This window comes from Balaenoptera physalus, assembly GCF_965194825.1.
Source record: "Balaenoptera physalus genome assembly, chromosome: 11".
Lineage (NCBI taxonomy): Eukaryota > Metazoa > Chordata > Mammalia > Artiodactyla > Balaenopteridae > Balaenoptera > Balaenoptera physalus.
In genome coordinates this window covers 76,831,669-76,851,803 of record NC_138896.1, presented here as the reverse complement: position 1 = coordinate 76,851,803, position 20,135 = coordinate 76,831,669, and the positions used below count along the sequence as shown (strand labels likewise).

At 37.6% G+C, this 20,135-nt stretch overlaps 1 protein-coding gene across 2 annotated transcripts in view; it reads right to left on the bottom strand.

Annotated features, from left to right (window-relative positions):
- The window catches only part of CACNA2D3 (calcium voltage-gated channel auxiliary subunit alpha2delta 3), an 800,023-nt gene that overhangs the window by 54,294 nt on the left and 725,594 nt on the right, over nucleotides 1-20,135 (bottom strand). For both annotated transcript variants that reach the window (XR_014251113.1, XM_082414438.1), the window contains one exon: nucleotides 15,320-15,431. Coding sequence is in view for 1 of the 2 variants with exons in the window: in XM_082414438.1 (XP_082270564.1) it covers nucleotides 15,320-15,431 (112 nt within the window). In the remaining variant the exon portion in view is untranslated. The remainder of the gene's footprint in view (nucleotides 1-15,319; nucleotides 15,432-20,135) is intronic.

Genomic DNA, 20,135 nt, shown 5'->3' with positions numbered 1-20,135 from the left:
AAGAGACTAACAACATAGGACTAACAACTTGAGAAAAATAGAAGTAAGAATATATATATGTGTGTGTGTGTGTGTACATATATATATATATATATATATATATATATATATATATATATAGCCACACCACATGGCTTGTGGGATCTTAGTTCCCCAACCAGGGATTGAACCTGGACCCTTGGCAGTGAGAGCATGGAGTCCTAACCACTGGACTGCCAGGGAATTCCCAACAGAGGTAAGAATATAAGCAAAGGGAACTATAAATGGCTTTAAGACATATGAAATATATTCAACCTCCGTCATTAAAAGAAAAGCCACAACGATATTCCATTTTTCATGTAACAGATTGGCAAAGGGTGAAACATTTTGATAAGGCACTGTGTTGGTAAGAGTATAACTAACATATATTCTCCTAAATTGGTAGAAGTGCAAATTGGTTTAACATCTCCAGAGTGCATTTTTGCAGGATCTATCAAAATTACATACCCTTTGTCCGACTGATTCTTCTAGTAATTTATCATACAGACAAATAAATTACATATTACCCAAGGATATTCCTTTCTACTTTGTTTCAAGTAGCCAACATTTTGGAACAACCCAAAAGTCCAATTATAGTTAAATGAAAACATCCTCCAAAATGGAACCTCAGGTAACCATTAAAAAAAAAAAAAGACAAACCTATATAATGACATGAAGATAGTTTCAGATCTATCAAGTGAAAAAAGGTGAAGTATCATATGTATAGTACACTGTCATTCCTGTAAGAAATGAGTGGTGAAACATATAATATACCTGTGTTTTTGTATTTGCATAAGACATCCCTGGAGGGATACATTAGTACCTGGAAACTACTGTCCCCTAGAAAGGTTGCAAGGGGTCACTGGTGGGGGAAGACTTAATTCTCACTGCACATCTGTATGTGGTATTTGAATTATTTACCAAGTTTGTGTATGATATTTTGTATTATTATTTATTTTATTTACATATGTATTTAGCTAGTTAATAGTTATTTTTAAATTATCAGATATGAAGAAGAAGCACTGATGCAGAGAAAGATTCCTAAAAGGAGTATGGGGCTTTGAGTCTGGCATCAGCTGCTCCTTCCCTGTGGGATGTCAGGAAAGCCTCCTCCTTACCCTGGACCACCTTCTCTTTCCCTAAGGAAAATAATAAAGTTCTCTTTTCCCTCTTGGGAATCTGAGCTTCTAGCTGTTTTCAAAGCACATACTTGTTTTCAAATATCACACAAAATAACAGGTGTCTCAGCTACTAGAATTACACACATCCCCTGCCCTGTTGTTCACTCTTTACAAAGTTATTATCTTGGGAAACTTTGTCTCAAGCAACAATTTTCTGAGCACTATTTTACACACAAGGCCCTATGCTAAGTGCTAGGAATATAAGAGTATAAGACCTCCCAGCTATTGAGTGCCAACTAAATGTCAGGTGCTGGATGAAGTGTTTTTTATAATTGTACTTTGTGATGTTCACATCAACCCAGTACCTGGTAGGCTCTATTAATATCTTCATTTTACAAATGAGCAGGTGGCAACTAAGAGGGGTAAGTTACTTGCTGGCAAAGGTCACCCAATTAGGAAGTGATGGCACTGAGAACTCAAACCCAGCTCTACATGACACCAAAGCCTGAACTACTTTTTACCATTATTCCAGCCCATGGCGCCTCATTTGGTGGGGGAGGAAGACAAACAGATGCTTGACCAGTAATGGGGTAAGTGCTCTGAGAGAACCTCCAAGTAGGTCCGATGGAGATTTGCATGAAACTGGCATTCAGGAAGCATATGGCTCTTGTCCAAGTGGATGTTCGTAGACTTCTTCCCGTAGGTCAAGTGAATGGTGAAATTGTCAGTTTTCAAAGCAAACATTGACCATGAGATGAACTCAGTCTGACATGTGGGCTACACAGGTGACTTGGTACCATGACAGGGAGGCATTCACCTGGATGCCACAGGAATTCTCTCTCAGGCTTCAGAGTCAAGCAGACCTTGACTCAATTCAGATCTGGCACTCAGTAGCTTTATAACACCAGTTAGGAGACTTAACTCCTCTGAGCCTCAGGTTCCTACTTGGTGAAACGCAGATGAAATGAAAATATGGAATGAAAAAGGTGGAAATGAACATGAAGCTCTTGGTATAAAGTAGGCATTCAATAAACAGTAATCACATGTGAATTCTCATATAGGCTTAGATCTACCAAAATAATCCAAGATTGCAGGGCAAGTACTTCAATAGAAATGGAATCATTTGCGAAATACATAATTTGTTTTCCAAACGTCAGTATAGTAGTGTTTTGTTTGAGAAGCATCTGACATAAAGATTCTAGCCTAAGAATTTCTCCCACTTCCTTCTGACTTTGATCATCCACACCTCTAATTACTGTGGATCATGTGTGATTCTTAGTCTCATCTTGTACCGTCCCTCTCCACCCATTTTTCTTCCAAATGCACAGAGGTGCCTGGGGCTGCTGTGTTTGCTAAGGGTCTTGGGTGACATCTTCCTAGGCATGAAAACTGTATTGAGATGAGTGCCTTTCTCAACCTTATGTTGCCAAGGGGTCTTCTTGTCAAAATCATGAGCAATCCTAAAAGGAGGGGAGTGAAGGTCACCTGAAGAAAAAGAGAAAATCCAAGTCCCAAAGAAAAGCTGATGATTAAAAAATGAATTTCCTTCTTCAGTGTGCAAAATGTCTCTTGAAAAAGTGGTTTGTGTCTAGAAGTTTTATGTCTACATTCAACATGCTGCATTTCAAGCAGCATTTCTTCTTCGATCCTTTGAGCTCCTTTAATACATCAGATGGGTTTTTAATACCCACAGGAATACATAAACTCTTTCCAAGCTAAACAAATGGAGGGTAAGCTGGAGAATTAATAAACACACATCTATAGTTTTGGCAACTTGCTAAGCCACTTCAGGTGCAGCACTGGGAAGCCCAAGGGAGGAACACAGACTGCTCTTTGAGGTAGGGGTGGTGGGCGTCACACAGAAAACAGCCATCAGGACGGAGACAATGCACTGCAGAAAGGCCGCTCGCGAACGTCAATAGTGTGGATACATCTCTGCACTCCTCCATTCCGCATGCAAATAAACATTCTAAAAATACTCCTTGGCTCTGCTGGTCTCCTACCCTCCGGCATGGAAGAGGAAAGCCTCACTGTGTCGTGAGCCCAGCCAAAGTTACATGTGCTCCCACCCAGGTTTCCCACACATTAAGAAATGTACAAATGGGAAATTGTTGAGACTAATTCATGTCAGATAGAGATCTGCCTAGTCATTACAGACATGTGCCCCTCTCATTTTGCATCATGGATTCTCGAGGAAAAACAGTAATTTACAACATTTCCTGTACTAAAACCTCTCCAAATATGGCTTATCAAAGAGCAAGTAAAGATAGTAACATCTATACAACAATGGCCGTTCTATCTGGAACCTCAGAGTTGTAATCATGGCTGCTTCTGGAAATAGGGCACTTTTTTCCTTTAAGCAACTGAGAAAGAAAATCAGTGAAATCCTGTCTCCAGTAAAGTGCTTCACTGAATTGAGACTCAGAAGAATTGGTACAAAAATCAATCAGAGGTTTTAATCCCAATTATTCTAATGTTTATGGGCCACATTTTCATCTTCTGGCGATGCTGCAACAATCCAAAATAAAGCTCCCAAGATAAGCATTTACTTCCCCCTCCTCCTTTTTAAAGTTTAAAGCCAAGATGTTTTTAGTAAACACAAACATACAGCACTAACTAGGTTGTTCATTGTAAGAGCTAATATTAAATTATTCAAGCCTAGCTCCATACCATAATATAAAACGAAGGTAGCTCTTTATTAAGGAATGAGTGGCAGGTCATTAACAGTATATGACAAATTGTTGAAAAACTTTTATATTTGATAGAATCATATTTTAAATATTTTGCGATGGAAAGAAATTGCTTTTAGAATCCAAAATTTATTCCTATACCACCATCTGAGATGCATGGGCTTGACACTGTAAAATTCAAAGGGAGGACTTCCCTTGTGGTGCAGTGGTTAAGAATCCGCCTGCCAATGCAGGGGACACGGGTTCAAGCCCTGGTCTGGGAAGATCCCACATGCTATGGAGCAACTAAGCCCGTGTGCCACAACTACCGAGTTTGTGCTCTAGAGCCTGCAAGCCACAACTACTGAGCTCGTGCTCCACAACAAGAGAAGCCACCACGATGAGAAGCCTGTGTACTGCAACGAAGAGTAGCCCCCACTTGCCACAACTAGAGAAAGCCTGTGTGCAGCAACGAAGACCCAGCGTAGCCAAAAATAAATAAATAAATAAATAAATAAAAATTCAAAGGTATAGGAACTATTTTGATTTCGGTGATCTATGTTCTGCTCATTACCAGCCAACATGGCTAGATCTAAGAGAGTAAACGACACCAAGGGAAAACCTGGAGAAAAATAAGGCGCACAACCCTCAATCTCCAAAGGGAAGAGCTTGACCCTTGGAGCTAATTTCACTGCAGAGTAGGAAGGTTGTCTTGTTTAGAACTAAACTAAGACCGTATAAAAGGGCCAATGATTATTTCATGGGAAATTGAATCACATTTATTTACACGTTTAAAACAAGATTGAGTACAGTAGTTTGGCAAGAATCTACAGAGCAGGAGATACAAAAGTATTTCAACAAATTAGTGTATGCTTGCAAATTAAGTGGTTAAAAACTGTTACATTTTAACACCTACAAATTATATTATTCATGACACTAATGTATTCCCGCTGGCAAAGTCTGTTATCTAATTTGTGTAATGAAGTATCTGATCGCTATTGAATATGTGTAGTCAGTCCCTAACTCAGAATTCCAAATTTTTCATGAACCAAGAGCTCAAGTAGATCCAGAAAGTGGCAAAACTCCAAGATTTATATTATCTAGAACAATCTCATTGGAGCAAAAACCTCACCAACTACTTTTTCTGATTGAAACTATTAGTTTTACCTTCCAGGCTAAGAAATCTGGAAGAGGGGACTGACTGGAGTTCTGTGGTTTTCCTACAACACTGTCAACACAGATGGGTTTGTGGACTGTGCTCTATAAAAATATCTCCAGTTTATAAAGCATTTACTCTGTGCTGGGCACTGTGAGAAATATGAGGGCTGTAGTTTTTTTTAATCCCACATACAGATCCTGTGAGACAGGTATTATACCCCTTTCAGAGATGAGCAGACTGAAACCTACAATATTTAAATAACTGGTTAAAATCTTTGCATGGTTAAGTGCTGTAGCCCAGACTGCAGCCCAATCCCAGAGCCCATCCTCTTAGTCTTTACTCCAGGAAGACACCATGTCCCCTTTATGCAGTGGGTCCACTGTACAGGTGGTACACTTGGTAAGATCCACTTGGTAAGAACACCTGCAGGGCATTCACTGAGAACAGTCTGAAGAATTTGTGGTAAATCACCCACCCAGCATAAGCCCTCAACAGGAAATTGGAGTCGTTTGTAGGAAAATGGAATCCCTGAACCATGGTTCTCTGAACCGTAGCCCACGAAACATGTCAACACAGCTTCGAGACCAATTACTTTCTTTCAGTTTAGTGGATAAATGAAAGGCGCGTGGGGAGAAGTGATGAGAGAAGAAAAGTGTAGCCACAGCTTTTGGGGCTTCCAGGAAGATGAGCAAAACTTGTGTGCAGATCCCAAAGTGAAATTGATGGCAACATAATTCTTATGAAAAGTGATGAGTAATACTACCAAAAAAAAAAAAAAAAAAAAAAAAGGACACACACATAGACACACAAAACAACAACATAAAAATCTAATCTAATTTGACTTAGAAATTAATATCTTGACAGCACTGACATGTGACAAGAATTTTAAAGCTCTGGCATTAAAAATGTGACACATGTTTAATTTCATTCTTGATTAATTATTTTTTAAATTGGTTATAAGTGTTTAACTCAGCAATTGATTCTCATTCCAAGGGAACCTTTGTGGATCCCTTTCTCAGCAAAGGGTGAGGGGGTAACAAGAAAAAAAGCAATGTACTGGAAAGTAGTTAAAACATTGCATTCTTTTTAGATATCCAATTTTGTTAAGCTTGTTGACAGTCACAAATGCCCAGAAAATATGGGCTGAGTTGTTTTAGACTGCTGTTTGAATAACAGATTAATTTAATAATCAGTGGGATATTGAATGACGAAAATTATTGGTTAACACAGCCAAACCACCAACCCTAATGACATTCTTATGTAAATTCTTATTTTCTTTTAGGCTCCTGCATTCTTAATAAACCCTATATTTTTGAAAATCCTTTTTTAAACATTGCATACTGTCCCTCTGTTATAATGTATCTGTCTATGATATAGACAGATAAATGTCCACTTTTGGAGTTGCCACTGTGAAGGTTTCTATTTAGAGCAACTGAGTCACCTCTTGATGTTTTTTCCATATAAAGTCAACAAGGAATTCTGGAAACAGGACACAGAGATGGAGCTGGGAGCAGCCAGTCTTCAAAGATTGCTGGAGACCAAAAAGACTTTTACAATATGGCTAGAACCACCTGACATAGTTTCCTGAGTTCTAGCAAGATGTTTAGGCACCAAGGTCATCTGATGTCTTCTGAGAGATGGGAAGATTGTTCATGACAGTCCACGAGCAAACTGCCCCACGAAGCACGTTCCCGTGGGAAGTGCACAGTCCTTTGGGATTGTTGCTCTATGGTTTGCCATTGCTTGTGGAGGAAAGTAATCGCTGCCTTGAAAATGGTTTGTAAAGGACACAGCTTTATATGTTCCATTGCGGGAGGCGAGATGTTTTTCTTTGAAAAAGATCTTAGTGCGTAATTTCTGAAATACTGTAATTTTCACCAAACTCAGTTTCCAACTCACTCATCGCCAAATACTGTAGAATTGTGTTATTTTTGAATGTCACTGCCCCTGACCTGAAGTTACCTACAAAGCTGGTCAAAAATTAGTAACTGTCTTAGAGAACTAGTCCTGCAAAATCTCATTCTTTCCAGGTAAAGGTTGACAAATTTCTACATACACTGAATGTAAAGCAGATAGACAAATACAGCTGCCTGGCTGCCACCAAACCTGTTGGCCACTGTACTGAAAAATCCACCTGCCAGCAAGAAGGGAAAGCGGACAAAAGTCAAATAACGTTATTTTCCTCATTAACATATTGCATTCCGAGAATACAAAGCTCATACAAAATGTTATCTTCATTCTTTGATAAATACTCACATATATATTCTAATAAATTTTATTTCATAAAATGGAGAAAGGAAAGCCAGAGAGAATGGGATATGCAAAAGACAAGAATAAAAGAGTTCAATCCTTCAAAAGCCTTCAATGAGACTATTCTTTATGAGTCATTTAGATTGATATGAGCATCATATCATAATTTTATAACAAAGCCTCACAAAAATTTTTGGATTAGGAAAAAAAAAATAGTCACGAATCGACTTCTCATTTAACTACTCATCCCAGCCAACCTGTCAATTCCTAATCCCTAAAAAGAGGAGGAGGAGGAGAAGAGGAGGAGGAGGAGGAAGAAGAAGAAACAGATGAGTTTGCTCTGTTACGACCAGGGTATGCGTGCTGGGAGGGGTACATTCAGACATGCAGCAAATGGCCTGTCTGAATCAGGAGTTTCTGCTTCAGAGGTTGGTCCCACGTCACCATTATTGCTGTCGTTTCTCCCATCATCTGGAATCTGATCATTTTTTTTTCTCCCTTCCTTAAAACTTCTCAGTTGTTCCATACGGGTGTCAGGGTAGCGTGTGAAGTCCTTCAAAGCACTAGTACTCTGCAACAGGATCAAAGGGGCAATACGACTGGGGCCTTACTCATTCTTTGCCTCCTCCTCATCTTGCCTCACCCCCACCTCTGTGTTCCAGCTTCCCTGAACTTCCAACCATTTGTGGAACAAACCACAACTTCTTTTGCCTCCACAAGGCTCTGCCCCCTGCTTGGATACTCCTACCTGTTAACTCCTCCATACTTGGTGGTCTTATATTGGATGCTACTTCTTCCAGGAAGACTCTTGATCACTCCAAGCCTCCCTTCTGTGCTCCTGTGTGACATTTACTCTCTAATCCTGGCATGAAGCAGGGAGTGTTGACATTGCCTAGTTACTTCCTTGTAAACTCCATGAGGAAGGAACCATGTATGCCTCATTCACTGCTGTCTCTCCACAGTGTAGCCCAGTGTCTAGGATATAATTCACAATCAAGAAATGTTCACTGACGTCCTAAGCTATCCTTAATTTTTTCCCTAAAGACCTATTTTGCTTTCCAGGCAAATTCCTTAGAAATATCCTTCAAGGTAATTTATTATCAGCCCTCATATCTTAAAAACTAAATTGTCATCTCACAAATTAGACATTAGAAACAGGCGAAGCCAATCTGTGATGTTAGAAAACAAGAGAGTGGTTATCTTATGGTAAGTGGGGTTGCACCCAGAAGGGGGTAGGTGGGGGGCTTCTTAGAGGGCTGATGATGTTCTTTCACTTCTTAGCCTGCGTGCTGGTTACATAAAGGTGTCCTCTTTGTGAGAAAAATAATCAAGCGACGAACTTACGATTTGTACACTTTACTGTATATGTTATATGTCAATAAAAAATTTACTAAAAAAGAAAGGAAAAGCACAAGCCCCTGTTCCTCTCCTCACTCAGACCCCAGAGCCTTTACTGTTTGCCTCCACAGTTTATGACGGAGCTGCTGGGTGGTGGTCTTAAAATAAAGCTTTGAAAGTAAAATCTTCCCAAGGCTATGGTATCTTTTCACTGCTGCCTGCAAATTGCATATGGCCTTACTCAACTTTCCAACCTCTTGTGGGTCTTCAACCCAGTGTGGAATTTCAACTCTGAAAAAGACTAGTCATGGGGGGTACAAATACCTTCAGCATCAAATTCATTATCTTATTCATCCTTGGCTTCCCCAAAGCACCTACACAGTTTCTGGGCTGTAGCAAGAACACATTAACCTCCCATTGAATGAAAGGTAGTCTTCTCTTTAGTTTGAAACCTTTAGGTCACTTATTTTTATCAAGCAGCATTCATATCTTTGGTTTCTAACTACAAGTCAACAAGGAAAAATACTGCTTGCCCTAGCAGTTGTCCATCTTGGTTGTATTTGTTTTCTCACTTAGAATGGAAATGAGAAAACTAACTTACTCTACTAAATATGATTGCCTATCATTTGCTAAGAGATATTGGCCACCTCATGGAGTTTGTAGTTATGATAAATGGGGAGATAATATCAGGACATAATCAGGACTTCCCCGGTGGTCCAGCAGTTAAGACTCTGTGCTCCCAATGTAGGGGACCTGGGTTTGATCCCTGGTCAGGGAACTATATCCTGCATGCCGCAACTGAAGATCTCACACGCCACAACAAAAGATCCCGCATACTGCAACTAAAAGATCCCACACGCCGCAACTAAGACCCAGTGCAGCCAAATAAATAAATAAATAGTTTAAAAAAAAAAGGTTCATGATCATTATAAAACTAGTAGCGTCCGCTTCACAGAGCCATGAATAGTCAACAATCCTTAAGTCATACATGAACTTTGGTCATCTGAATTACCTCTTTCTCCAGGGAATTCTATAGTAGTGAAGTGATGTTAGACTTTGAAAAGGAACATTTACATTTCAACAGAATGGCTTATGGATGTTAAACACTTTTTATATTAAGTTGGTATGGTATTATGCTTGTCTTAAGTGTGGCCATTTATTGAGTATACTCTCTTCCAAGCATTATGCTTAATTCACAACATAAATTTTCCCACTTAATTCTTATAAAAAGTCTATGATATGCTTACCATTATTATCCCCCAAATTACTCAGGAAGAAGTTGAATTTCAGAGAACTTAGGTTTTTACTCAAGGTTACACAATTAGCAATTAATGGAGTTAGGACTCACACTCTGAACCCTCTGACTCCATAGCCCCAGCACTAAACCACTATACTTCAGTGCTTTCCTCTGGTGGCTCTAAAGTCCTCAGCTGATGTAGTAAACTATGACATGGTGGACTGGGCAAATACAGAAGCTATTCTGCTTTAAACACTTAGACATGCTGGATGAAATGGTAAAACAAAACAAGTGTGTTTAAATACAAAGGAACTTACAAGAAAAGACGCTAAAAGCCAACTTGTACATTTATAACTAAGTGTAAAAACCTGATAATCTGGTACTGTCTGGGGCTCTGAATGGGTAAAACAATGTTAGTGTGAGAAATCAAAATTTAAGCATAAACTACATGCTGCTTAGGAAAAATATTTACTGTAATTATATGATAAAGGGACTCCTAATTACAAAAACTTACATAACAATTACTTCTGGGCAGTCAATAGCAATAGGATACATGATTGAAGCCCAAATGTAAATCTACTGTGAAGAGAAACTCGGTCTCTATTCTGTTCTCACAAAAATAATCAATAACAAAGATCAGCTCACAGTCAAAAATGACAAAACACATGAGAAAATAATCAACCAGGAAAGAAAGTAGACACAAGAAACAACAGGATTGGTACCTTCAAAATTTAAACTATTAAAATAATCTTAAAAGGCCTTTATTATTGGTTATAGACACTTCAGAATAAGACTTCATGTAAAAAATATACAGATTTTTAAAATAAGCAAATAAAACTTCTAGAAATAAAAAAGACAAGCTTATTAAAATCTCAATGGATTCTTTGCACACCTGAAACTAACACAGTATTGTAAATCAACTATACTTCAATTTAAAAAGAGAATGCAGTATTTTTAAAAAATCTCAATGGACTCTTTAAGCAGCAGACTAGACACAATCAAAAGGAAATTAGTGAACTCTAATATGCTTAAGGAAATTACGTAGAATAAAGTACACAAACAGAAATACATTTAAATCTAAATACACTTCAGTGATACTTCAGAACATTAAAGAGACACACTTTAAAAGCCATGAGGGGAATGAAAAGCCAGACTACTTAAAAAGGTGCAAACCTAAAAGTCATAAGACAATGGAATAGGATCTTCAAAGTATCAATTTAGATAGTATGAAGTTAAATTATCACTGCAGAGTACATATTAAATAAGAAATTTCAAATAAAGAATGAGATAATTTGTCACTCCCAGCTCATTCCTGAAAATAACTTCTAATGTACTGTAGAACCAAAAACAATGGTTAAAAACAAAGGCAGTGGTAAGTAAACAACTTGGTAAACATCTCATTTACTATATACAGCAATAACAGTAATAAAATATTTGGTAAGTTGAGAACACAGTAGAACTAAAATGTTAGAAAATACTACATGAAAGAGATGAGATGTAATCCAAGTTAGAGGTTCTAAGGTTTTGTTTGTTCTGGAGGAAGGAAGAGATCCTGACCAACTGAAATATGTTTAAAAGGTTAAGGGTAACTAGCAAAAGAACAGAGTGTATACTTTGCTAGTATACACTAGTATACTGGTAAGGGAAAAAAGGGAATGGAGAAGACAGAATGAATACAACAGAAGGCAAAAAAGAAAGAAAAGAAAAGAAAGGAAAGAGGGAGAAAGAAAGAAAAGAAAAGAAAAAGCATGGGGAAGAGAAAACATAAAATGACAATAGAAATAAATACAAACTTATTGGTAAGCAAAATAAATTTTAAAAGATTAAATCTGCAATAATAGAGATAATAAAATTTCAAATCCAGCTATATTCTATTTATAATACAAAATCCTAATGCAAAATGACAAAAAAGAAAAAAAATACTTGAAAATGGAGGGAAAGGGGTAAATATGCCTAGAAAATATTACCTAAAGAAGAACTACTAATCCTATGCTATTATCAAACAAAACAGGCATTAAAGCATAAAGACTTTCATATAAAGAGGGTTATTACACAATGATAAAAGGAATGATTTATTAGGAAGCTACACCAGTCTTGAACAGAAATATCCATGGTAATATAGCTTCACAATATAGAAAGCAAAACAAAGTGAATGACATGAAGAAATGGAAAAATCCATAAGCCTGGTGAGAGCTTGACATCTAAAACAGACCAAGAAAAAAAAAGTTTGAAACACATAAACACACCTGATCCAATGGATACATATTAATCCCTGTACTCAGCTTTTAGAGAATAAAACTTGCTTTCAAAAACATGGGGACAAATGCTAGAATACAAAGCAAGTCTCCACACATACTAAAACACATGTGTTATACAGACCACGATGTCATTTAATTAGATATCAATAATAAAAAAAAAGATAGCTTCAAAACCCATATACTAGGAAATCTTAAAACACTATTTAAAAATTTACAGATCAAAAAAATGGTGAAAGTTAGAAAATTGTTAGAGCTGAATAACAATGAAACTCTCTATATTAAATTTACAAAGATAAACTGGAATGTAGAGAGAAAGTTTATATATATATATATATATATATATATATATATATATATATATAAATGAAGCTGAAAAATGAAATTGAAAAAGTTAAGCATCAAACACAAAATCGTAGAAAATAAAAAACAGGGTAAATCCCAAATACATAGAAGAAAGGTAATGATACAGATAAGAAGCAAAATAAATGAAATAGAAAGTCAAAGAAACAGAGAGAATGAAACAAACTAAATGATGGTTCTTTGGAAATAAAAACAAAACAAAGCTATCTGTGCCAGTATGGAGAGGGAGGGAGAGAGGAAAGGAGGAAACACAAGAGGGTGCAAAGGAGGGAGACAGGGGAAGAAGGAGAGAGTGATTTATAAGGGGCAAAATCACAAATATGGTAACATTTTTAATGAAGAGAGAACACTATTTACAAATGTATGCAATAAACTTGAAGAGTGAGATGAAACAGGCAATTTTCTCAGAAATATAATCACCAAAATCATTTAAAAAAGAAATGGAAATTCCAAAGAGATATTACCTAACCACTAAGGAAACTGAGTGACTGAAAATTTACTCACATACAAAAACAAACAAATAAGCAAAAACCCATCAGTCACTGACAGTTTTATGGGTAGTTTTACTAAATCTACAAGAAAGATAATTTAATCTTACACAAAATGTTAAAGATATTAGAGAAAGAAAGAAGACTCTTCAGGTAATTCTGTGACAATAAAATGAGCTTAACAGCAAAGCCAAACGACAGGACAAGTAAGGGAAAGCATAGTCCACTCTCTTTTTTGAGCACAGATGCAAATGTTCACAATATAATATGACCAGATGAATCTAGTAATATGGTTTTTGTTTTCCGTTTTTTGTAATCATGACAATGAAAGTCCATCCTGGGAAAGCAAGTATGTTTTCATATTAGATAACCCATCTATTATTAAAGATATTTATAATATATATGATATAGTTCATGATTTAAAAAATTTTAAATTATATTAATGTAACAACATATTTAAAAATTAAAATTATTTTAATAATGGATGTAGAAAAAGTTTTTGATAAATTTTAACATCCATTCAAGTTTCAAACAGTAACAACCAGAGCAACAAGTACACTTGAAGAGGTTTTCTTTAACCTAATAAATGGTTACCAAAAACTCATAGCAATTTAGGAAATGGATAATAATTAAGGTTGCACAACACTGGAATGTGCTTGATGCCCTTGAATTGTACACTTAAAAATAGTTATAATGGTAAATTTTATATTATTTATATTTTCCTACAATTTAAAAACCCTATATCAAACATCATACTTAACATGGAATTATTACAAGCAATTCCTTTAATTAGGAACAAGACACAGTTGTCTGCTCTCACAGCTTCTATTCAACAAATGTATCAGAAGTCCAGTTCAATAAAACAATAATTAAGTGTAGAGATTAGAAAGGAAAATTTTACAAATGGTATTACTCTGTATGAGAAAAAGTCCAAGAGAACCCATACACAAACTATTAGATCTAAAAGAGCAGTTAGCAGTTGGATGCAGGATATTTAACATACAGAAATCAGTGAGCTTCTCATAGGTTAGCAATTACCGATCAGATAATGTAGTTTTAAACATATGCCATTTCTGATAGCAAAAAACCATAAGCTGCTTAGGTGTAAATCTAACATAAAATTATAAAACTGTATTGATAGGTATGTAAATAAAGAGATATTCAGCTTATAAGTGGGAAGGTCCAGTATCATTAAAAATAGCACTTATCTTCAAATTAATCTATAACTTACAGCAATCTTAATCAAAACCCTAGCATAATTCATCAAAATTAATAAGCTGATTCTAAAATTAATACAAAAGAGTTAACAGGCAAGAATAGTCAAGTTGGTTTAGAAGAAGAATAAGAAAAAGAGATTTGTTCTCCTGGCTATCAAGTCACATTACAAAGATACAATAATTAAAGAGATACGGTGTTGACACAGGTTTTGGCAAACCATAAAACCTGAAAACAGATCTGCAAATAGATGGGAATTCAGCCCATGACACAGGTGTCATAATATATGTATTGGAAAATAAAAAGTACTCAATATAAAGTGCTGGTTAACAGGCCAACTATATGGAAAAGGACCAAATTAGACGCTACCTCATGACACTCACACAAGTAAATTCCAGAGGGATTAAAGTTCTAATGTGAAAGGCAACCCTTTAAAGTGTTCAGAATAAAAATATATGAGAATGTATTTATTACATTAGGGCAGAGACTACTTTCTGAGGCACAAAATGCACAAATTGAAGAAGAAAATAAGAATAAATTAGACTACATTAAAATCAAATCAAAAAAAATTTTATGTGCATCTATAGACTTCTATAAAAAGTGAAGAGATAGACCAAGGAATAAGACACATACACAGAGCAGAGAACTGCAAAGAAATCATACCTGAAACGAAAGAATGCCCAAATCAGTAAGAATAGATCCACCACCCAGTAGAGAACTGCCAACAGGAATGAAGAGGCCAGAGATCCCAAATGACCAATAAAACCAGTGCGAGGCCTGACCTCATCAGTAATCAGGGACACTCATTTTAAGCCTCCAAGAAATCATTTCCAATATGTCAGATTTGGGTGAATCCTGAAGGCTTGGTGCCTTCAATAAAAACACCTGAGAAATTTCCCCAAATAGCTGAAATTGCCAACTGTCAATTGGGAAAAAAAACCAATCAGGACTTTTTCCACCCATCTACAAACTGGACTAAAAATCTCTTATATTCTAGGATATATTTTCATACATTTGAATGTTTCCCAAACTCTAAATGATCTCTCTAGCTAAGCCAAATGATGTTTCTTCCAAGCTGATGGAAATACTTCCTCACACAAGAGGGCAGCCATGTTTCCAGCTCTCAACGTAATCCTACGCATGCCAGCCGCACTGGCCTGTCTGGAAAAGTTCTATACTGAGCAGAAAGGGGCAGGGGGGGCTTACTTGGAGCAGTCTTCACAAGCAATGTTCCCTGAGGTTTCCTTGATGGTGCGCTCAGAGACGAACGCTGGATATTCAGTATCACAAGGCTCCAGGGTCTGTTTCAATTTCTGGGCTGTAGGAGTAAGGAAAAAAAAAAAAAATGATAAAGCATACAAGGCACAGGCTTTGTTGTGACTGGCAGCCCACAGTAACTCAGAACGCAGTTCCGCTCCTGCTGCTCTGTGATTTTTCTAGGCACAGCATAATGCATTATTTTCTAATTAGTCAAGTGATTTCATCTGCCAAGCAACTCTATAAGCTATAATTCCTCAAGCAGTTCTGCTGGCATGATCAACTATCATTTATGCATCACAAGAATTCTACTTTCTGGGACAACATCAGTCACTCGGTCTCTGACCTCATACTTACTTGAACTTAGCAGTGACAACAACACACACACACACACACGTATATACATCTGAATAAATGTATAAAATACAAGTTACACCACATTATTTAGGGTCATGATACAATTGCATGGTTTTATTACAGAAACAAAATTGAAATATGGAATAGTAAAATACATAATGTCTTTGAAACACAGCCACGAACCTAATCCTACTATTATGAAGTTCCTTGTCCAGTAAGATAGTACTAAATAACCCTGGCACATGGATGAGTACATACTTGGTAAGGGCTTGGTGGTGGATTAATTAGTTTAAACAAGTTATGTCCAGTGGGCAAATTCCAAAACCTAAGTCTCAATTTTTTTAAATTTGTAAATTGGGATAATATAGTTCTTTTATTAGAGGCTGATGTGAGATTTCAATGAAATAATATATGTTGAGTACTTAGTGCAGTACTTGGAACATAGTGAGTGCTAATGTCAATTAATAATAATAGTAATAGCAACAACAACAACAAAAATAAAGCTAGCATTCTAATGAAGCCATTAGGGATGACGATAATGATGACAGATACTATAGCATAGTGGTTAAGTGTAAAAGTCAGAGCAGTTTGGAGTACAAATTCCTGCTTCACTGCTTTTAGCTAATCCTCAGTATTCTCATCTGTAAAATGGAGATGCTAGTAGTACAGGTACTCTTCACAGGAGATCTACTCATGAACATTTTCCCGGTAGAATGCTTGCTTATAGGTTTCCAATACCTAAACTTTGTATAAAGTTTTTGGCTGATGTTTATATAGAAATATAAATACATATTTGTAACAAAGTCTCCAGTTACATTCCAAATGCAACTGGTTTGGATGTCAGAACCACCAGTAGATGTTTTGTGGAACGTCCATCTGGGAGGCTGCCGGCACTAAGTGAGCCACCAGAGGGTTACTGAATGCAAAACAACTGTTTGGTAACAACCAGATAATTGTTGGGTGATCAGGAAGCCATGTTTTAAGCATTTGCATCCTAACGTGACTCTTTTATATACAGGCCTTTTTATTGAGCTTTAATTATTTTGAGGAAATTGGTTGGGGGTTTCGGGTTGAAGAATAACACCTTGTAATTTTTCTTATTTAAAACGAATGGAAGTAGACTCAGTCAGCTTTTTATGCATAACGTGATTTTCAGGAACTGCTCACCGACATTAAGGGGAGATTCCCATGCTAACTCACAGGGTTGCTCTGAGGAATAAATAGACTAATGCATGTACAACTCTTAACAGAGTGACACACACGCATATTTTGACACACATGTGTGCCACCCCTCCCCAGCAGCCTTCATGTTACCATCTATAAGCCAGGAGTTGGGCTAATTGTGTAGTATTGACAGCTAAGAGCAATTCTGGGTGTTGTGAATTCTGCCACTGCTGTATGACATCAGGTGGGTTTTTAATTTCTCCACACTGTAGTGTTCTCATCTGCAAAATGGGAACCAACTCTGCATGGTCGTTTGAAGATCAAATGAATTCATCCACTAAAAGTGGCTGGTACGTTGCTAGTGCTACTTAAGTGTTTGTGTGCCTACTGCCAGCACCACTTCTACTGTGAAGGTTACTTCATTGAATCCTCAGACTGTCAGCCTTTTTGAGCCACTGCTGTTTGGTTAGAATGGCAAGCAGATGCCTGCCTCCCTGATCCTGACTCCACCGAGGGTACCACGTGGGTAGTCGTCATGCCCGCAAAGGGCCAGGTCCCAAACACTGTCTATCCCCTGAGCCTTCAGTGCTAGCTCATAGGAAGTGTCATTACATGCTTGCTGAGTAAATGAATAATTCTCTTGAATGGTGTTTTTCAGGCAAATAACACAGACAAAGGAAATGGGAGACTCTCAGTCCCTAATGGCAAATTGCCTGCCTTGGGTGGAAGGCAAGGGGATTTCACGCGGCTGAGGTCCAACAGTAACAACACAGAGGCGCTGGGTGGGAACATCATTCTCTTCCCATTTCTTTGTCAGTGTCCTCGATTTTTGTCAGGAAGATGTCTTTGTTTGATGCTAGGGAGTTTCTTCCATCTTTCTTTCATTTGCTTTTTTCTCCTTTACCCTAGAGAGGCCAAACATGAAGCTCAGAGGACCTGACTACAATATGATAACATGGTTTATTTTCAGAGTTCTTATTTTTACAATTGATTTCTCTATATGGCAAACAAAATTGACTTTTAATTTGGGAAGCTTCCCTTTAATATTTAATTTATTTAACTTTCAAAAAGTCAGTCAGTTGAAATGAAATAAAGATTAAGTAAACAAAAGCATAGATTGTAAGTGGATATGGCACAGCATGCAGATGGCATATAATAACCCAATGATGGTAATGGATAAATTCATTAAGAAATTTATATGCCAGATGTTGTTCTGCTTTACATGTATTTATTTATTTAATAGTACAACATGACAAAATTAAAAAAAAATCAAACTGTGAGGTAAGAACAATTGTTATCTCTGTTTTGGAGATTAGTGAATGGAGGAGAGGATGAAGTGAATTGTCCAAATTCATCCAGTGAGTATGTGGCAGAGCCAAAATTTGAACTTGAGCCGTCTGGCTCTAGCACATGTATATATATTTAACTGCTTTATGAAGTTTGGCCAATGAGAGAAAGGAAGAAAGGTCTTTGGGGCAGGCTGAGATAGGCAGCACACGTGATTTAAATAACCCTGATAATTGCACCATCTCTAATTCTAATTGTCTGGGCCCAGTTACAATGGAATGAGTCCAGCGCTCTCAGTGGAGAGACTCATTTGGCTCTGATCCTTTCTAGAGATGAAATTCTTATTCCTCTGACAACTGTAGGGCACCCGTACTGATGTGGTGATAAGCCATTGAGTCTGTCTGCAGTATGACTATAGATTGGCTGGAAGTTGCTTGGTACTTTTGGGAAACACACAAATTATCATATAAAACCATGGCCACATTTAATCTAAATAACATGGTTTATTATAAAGACCTTTCTTTGTCTGGAGCGCTATGGAAAACACCACATATATTTGTTGGCCATTACTGTTTATCTATGGAATTTCAAACCAATAACTAAGGCTGCCAGTCACCTGATGGGTACTGTTTTAACTCTCAGGCATTTAAAACTCATTGTCTTACAAAGGTGTAGGTACACAAGCATCATGGAGCTCAGATAGACTGATTCCTTATTTTCTCAGAAGGGAAAACTGAAGTTCAGAAAGCAGACATAGCCTGCCTTGAGTCCCACAGAAAGTGACTCATTACGATCATTACCTAAATAGCAAAACAACCGCCACCACCTTTGCAGCCAATACTCACTAAGTGCTTACTACATGCCAAACACCGTGCTAGACCCTTTGATGGATGGAATCCTCACCATCACACGGTGAGCAAGGCCCTGTTGCTATCCTGTTTTACTGATGAAGAGACTAAAACTCAGAGAAGTGAAGTTAACTGCTTGCCTACAGTCACACCACTATGTTATGGAGCCCAAATGCACATGCACACGGTCACATCCCGGAGCCTCCGCTCTTGGCCATCACCCTGTCTGCCTCCCACCCCAGTTATACTGGACTTCTCAGGCTGAAGCCGCCAGAACCTATCACTCACTCACAGTGAAGCACCCAATGGAGCATACACACAATTGGATTTCTTTAATTTTCCCTTAGCAACAAATGTCCCTGATGTGAATAACTGACTTGGGTTCACAGTAATTACGTGCAGACAATCAGGAATGAATAGAGTTGCCATTTGAAAAGCTTTCCTCTTCTTTTGTCTCTGTGAATGCACCCCCTTCATAACCGGGTGCCAGCAAGCTCCATTCTCTTTGTGCAGCTTCGCCAAAATGATACCTTTGTGATAATCAAGCAGAAATGGCCTTCCACAGTCCCCTTCATTAAGGAAATGAAGCAGATAAACAGTGTAATTATGGATTCCATTTTTAGTTAAACAAAGATGTATGTCTCAGCTCAGGGTCTTTATCCAGTGAGGGAAGGGTAAATTTAGAATGAAGAAACCTCTCAAGGCAATATTGTTATGGTGCTTGGAATTTTCCCTGCTTACACTGGGTCTGAGATTCACATTTACCTCTAACAAAGATTCAGATGATTGCAGCTCTGTGGGCGAGTGCATTCACCACCTGAACCAGTTTCTTCATCTATAAAATAGAAAAAGTCATAGCCATGCCCAGCAGAGGGCTGCAGGTCTGAATGAGACAATCCACGTGCGGCAGCTTGCTTAACTTGGGACTCACAGAAAGCCAGGTGCGTCTCTCGCCGTCCTCCAGCGGAGGTGGCTGGCCTTGGTTTGGGGTTGAGTCCAATTCCTATTAGCTGTCTGACTTACGTGCCTCAGAGAGACTTAGTGATACATTCTAGCAGTCCCCACCTCTCAGGTATGTTGAAGGGATCTGAAGAGAACCTAGTGCCAGC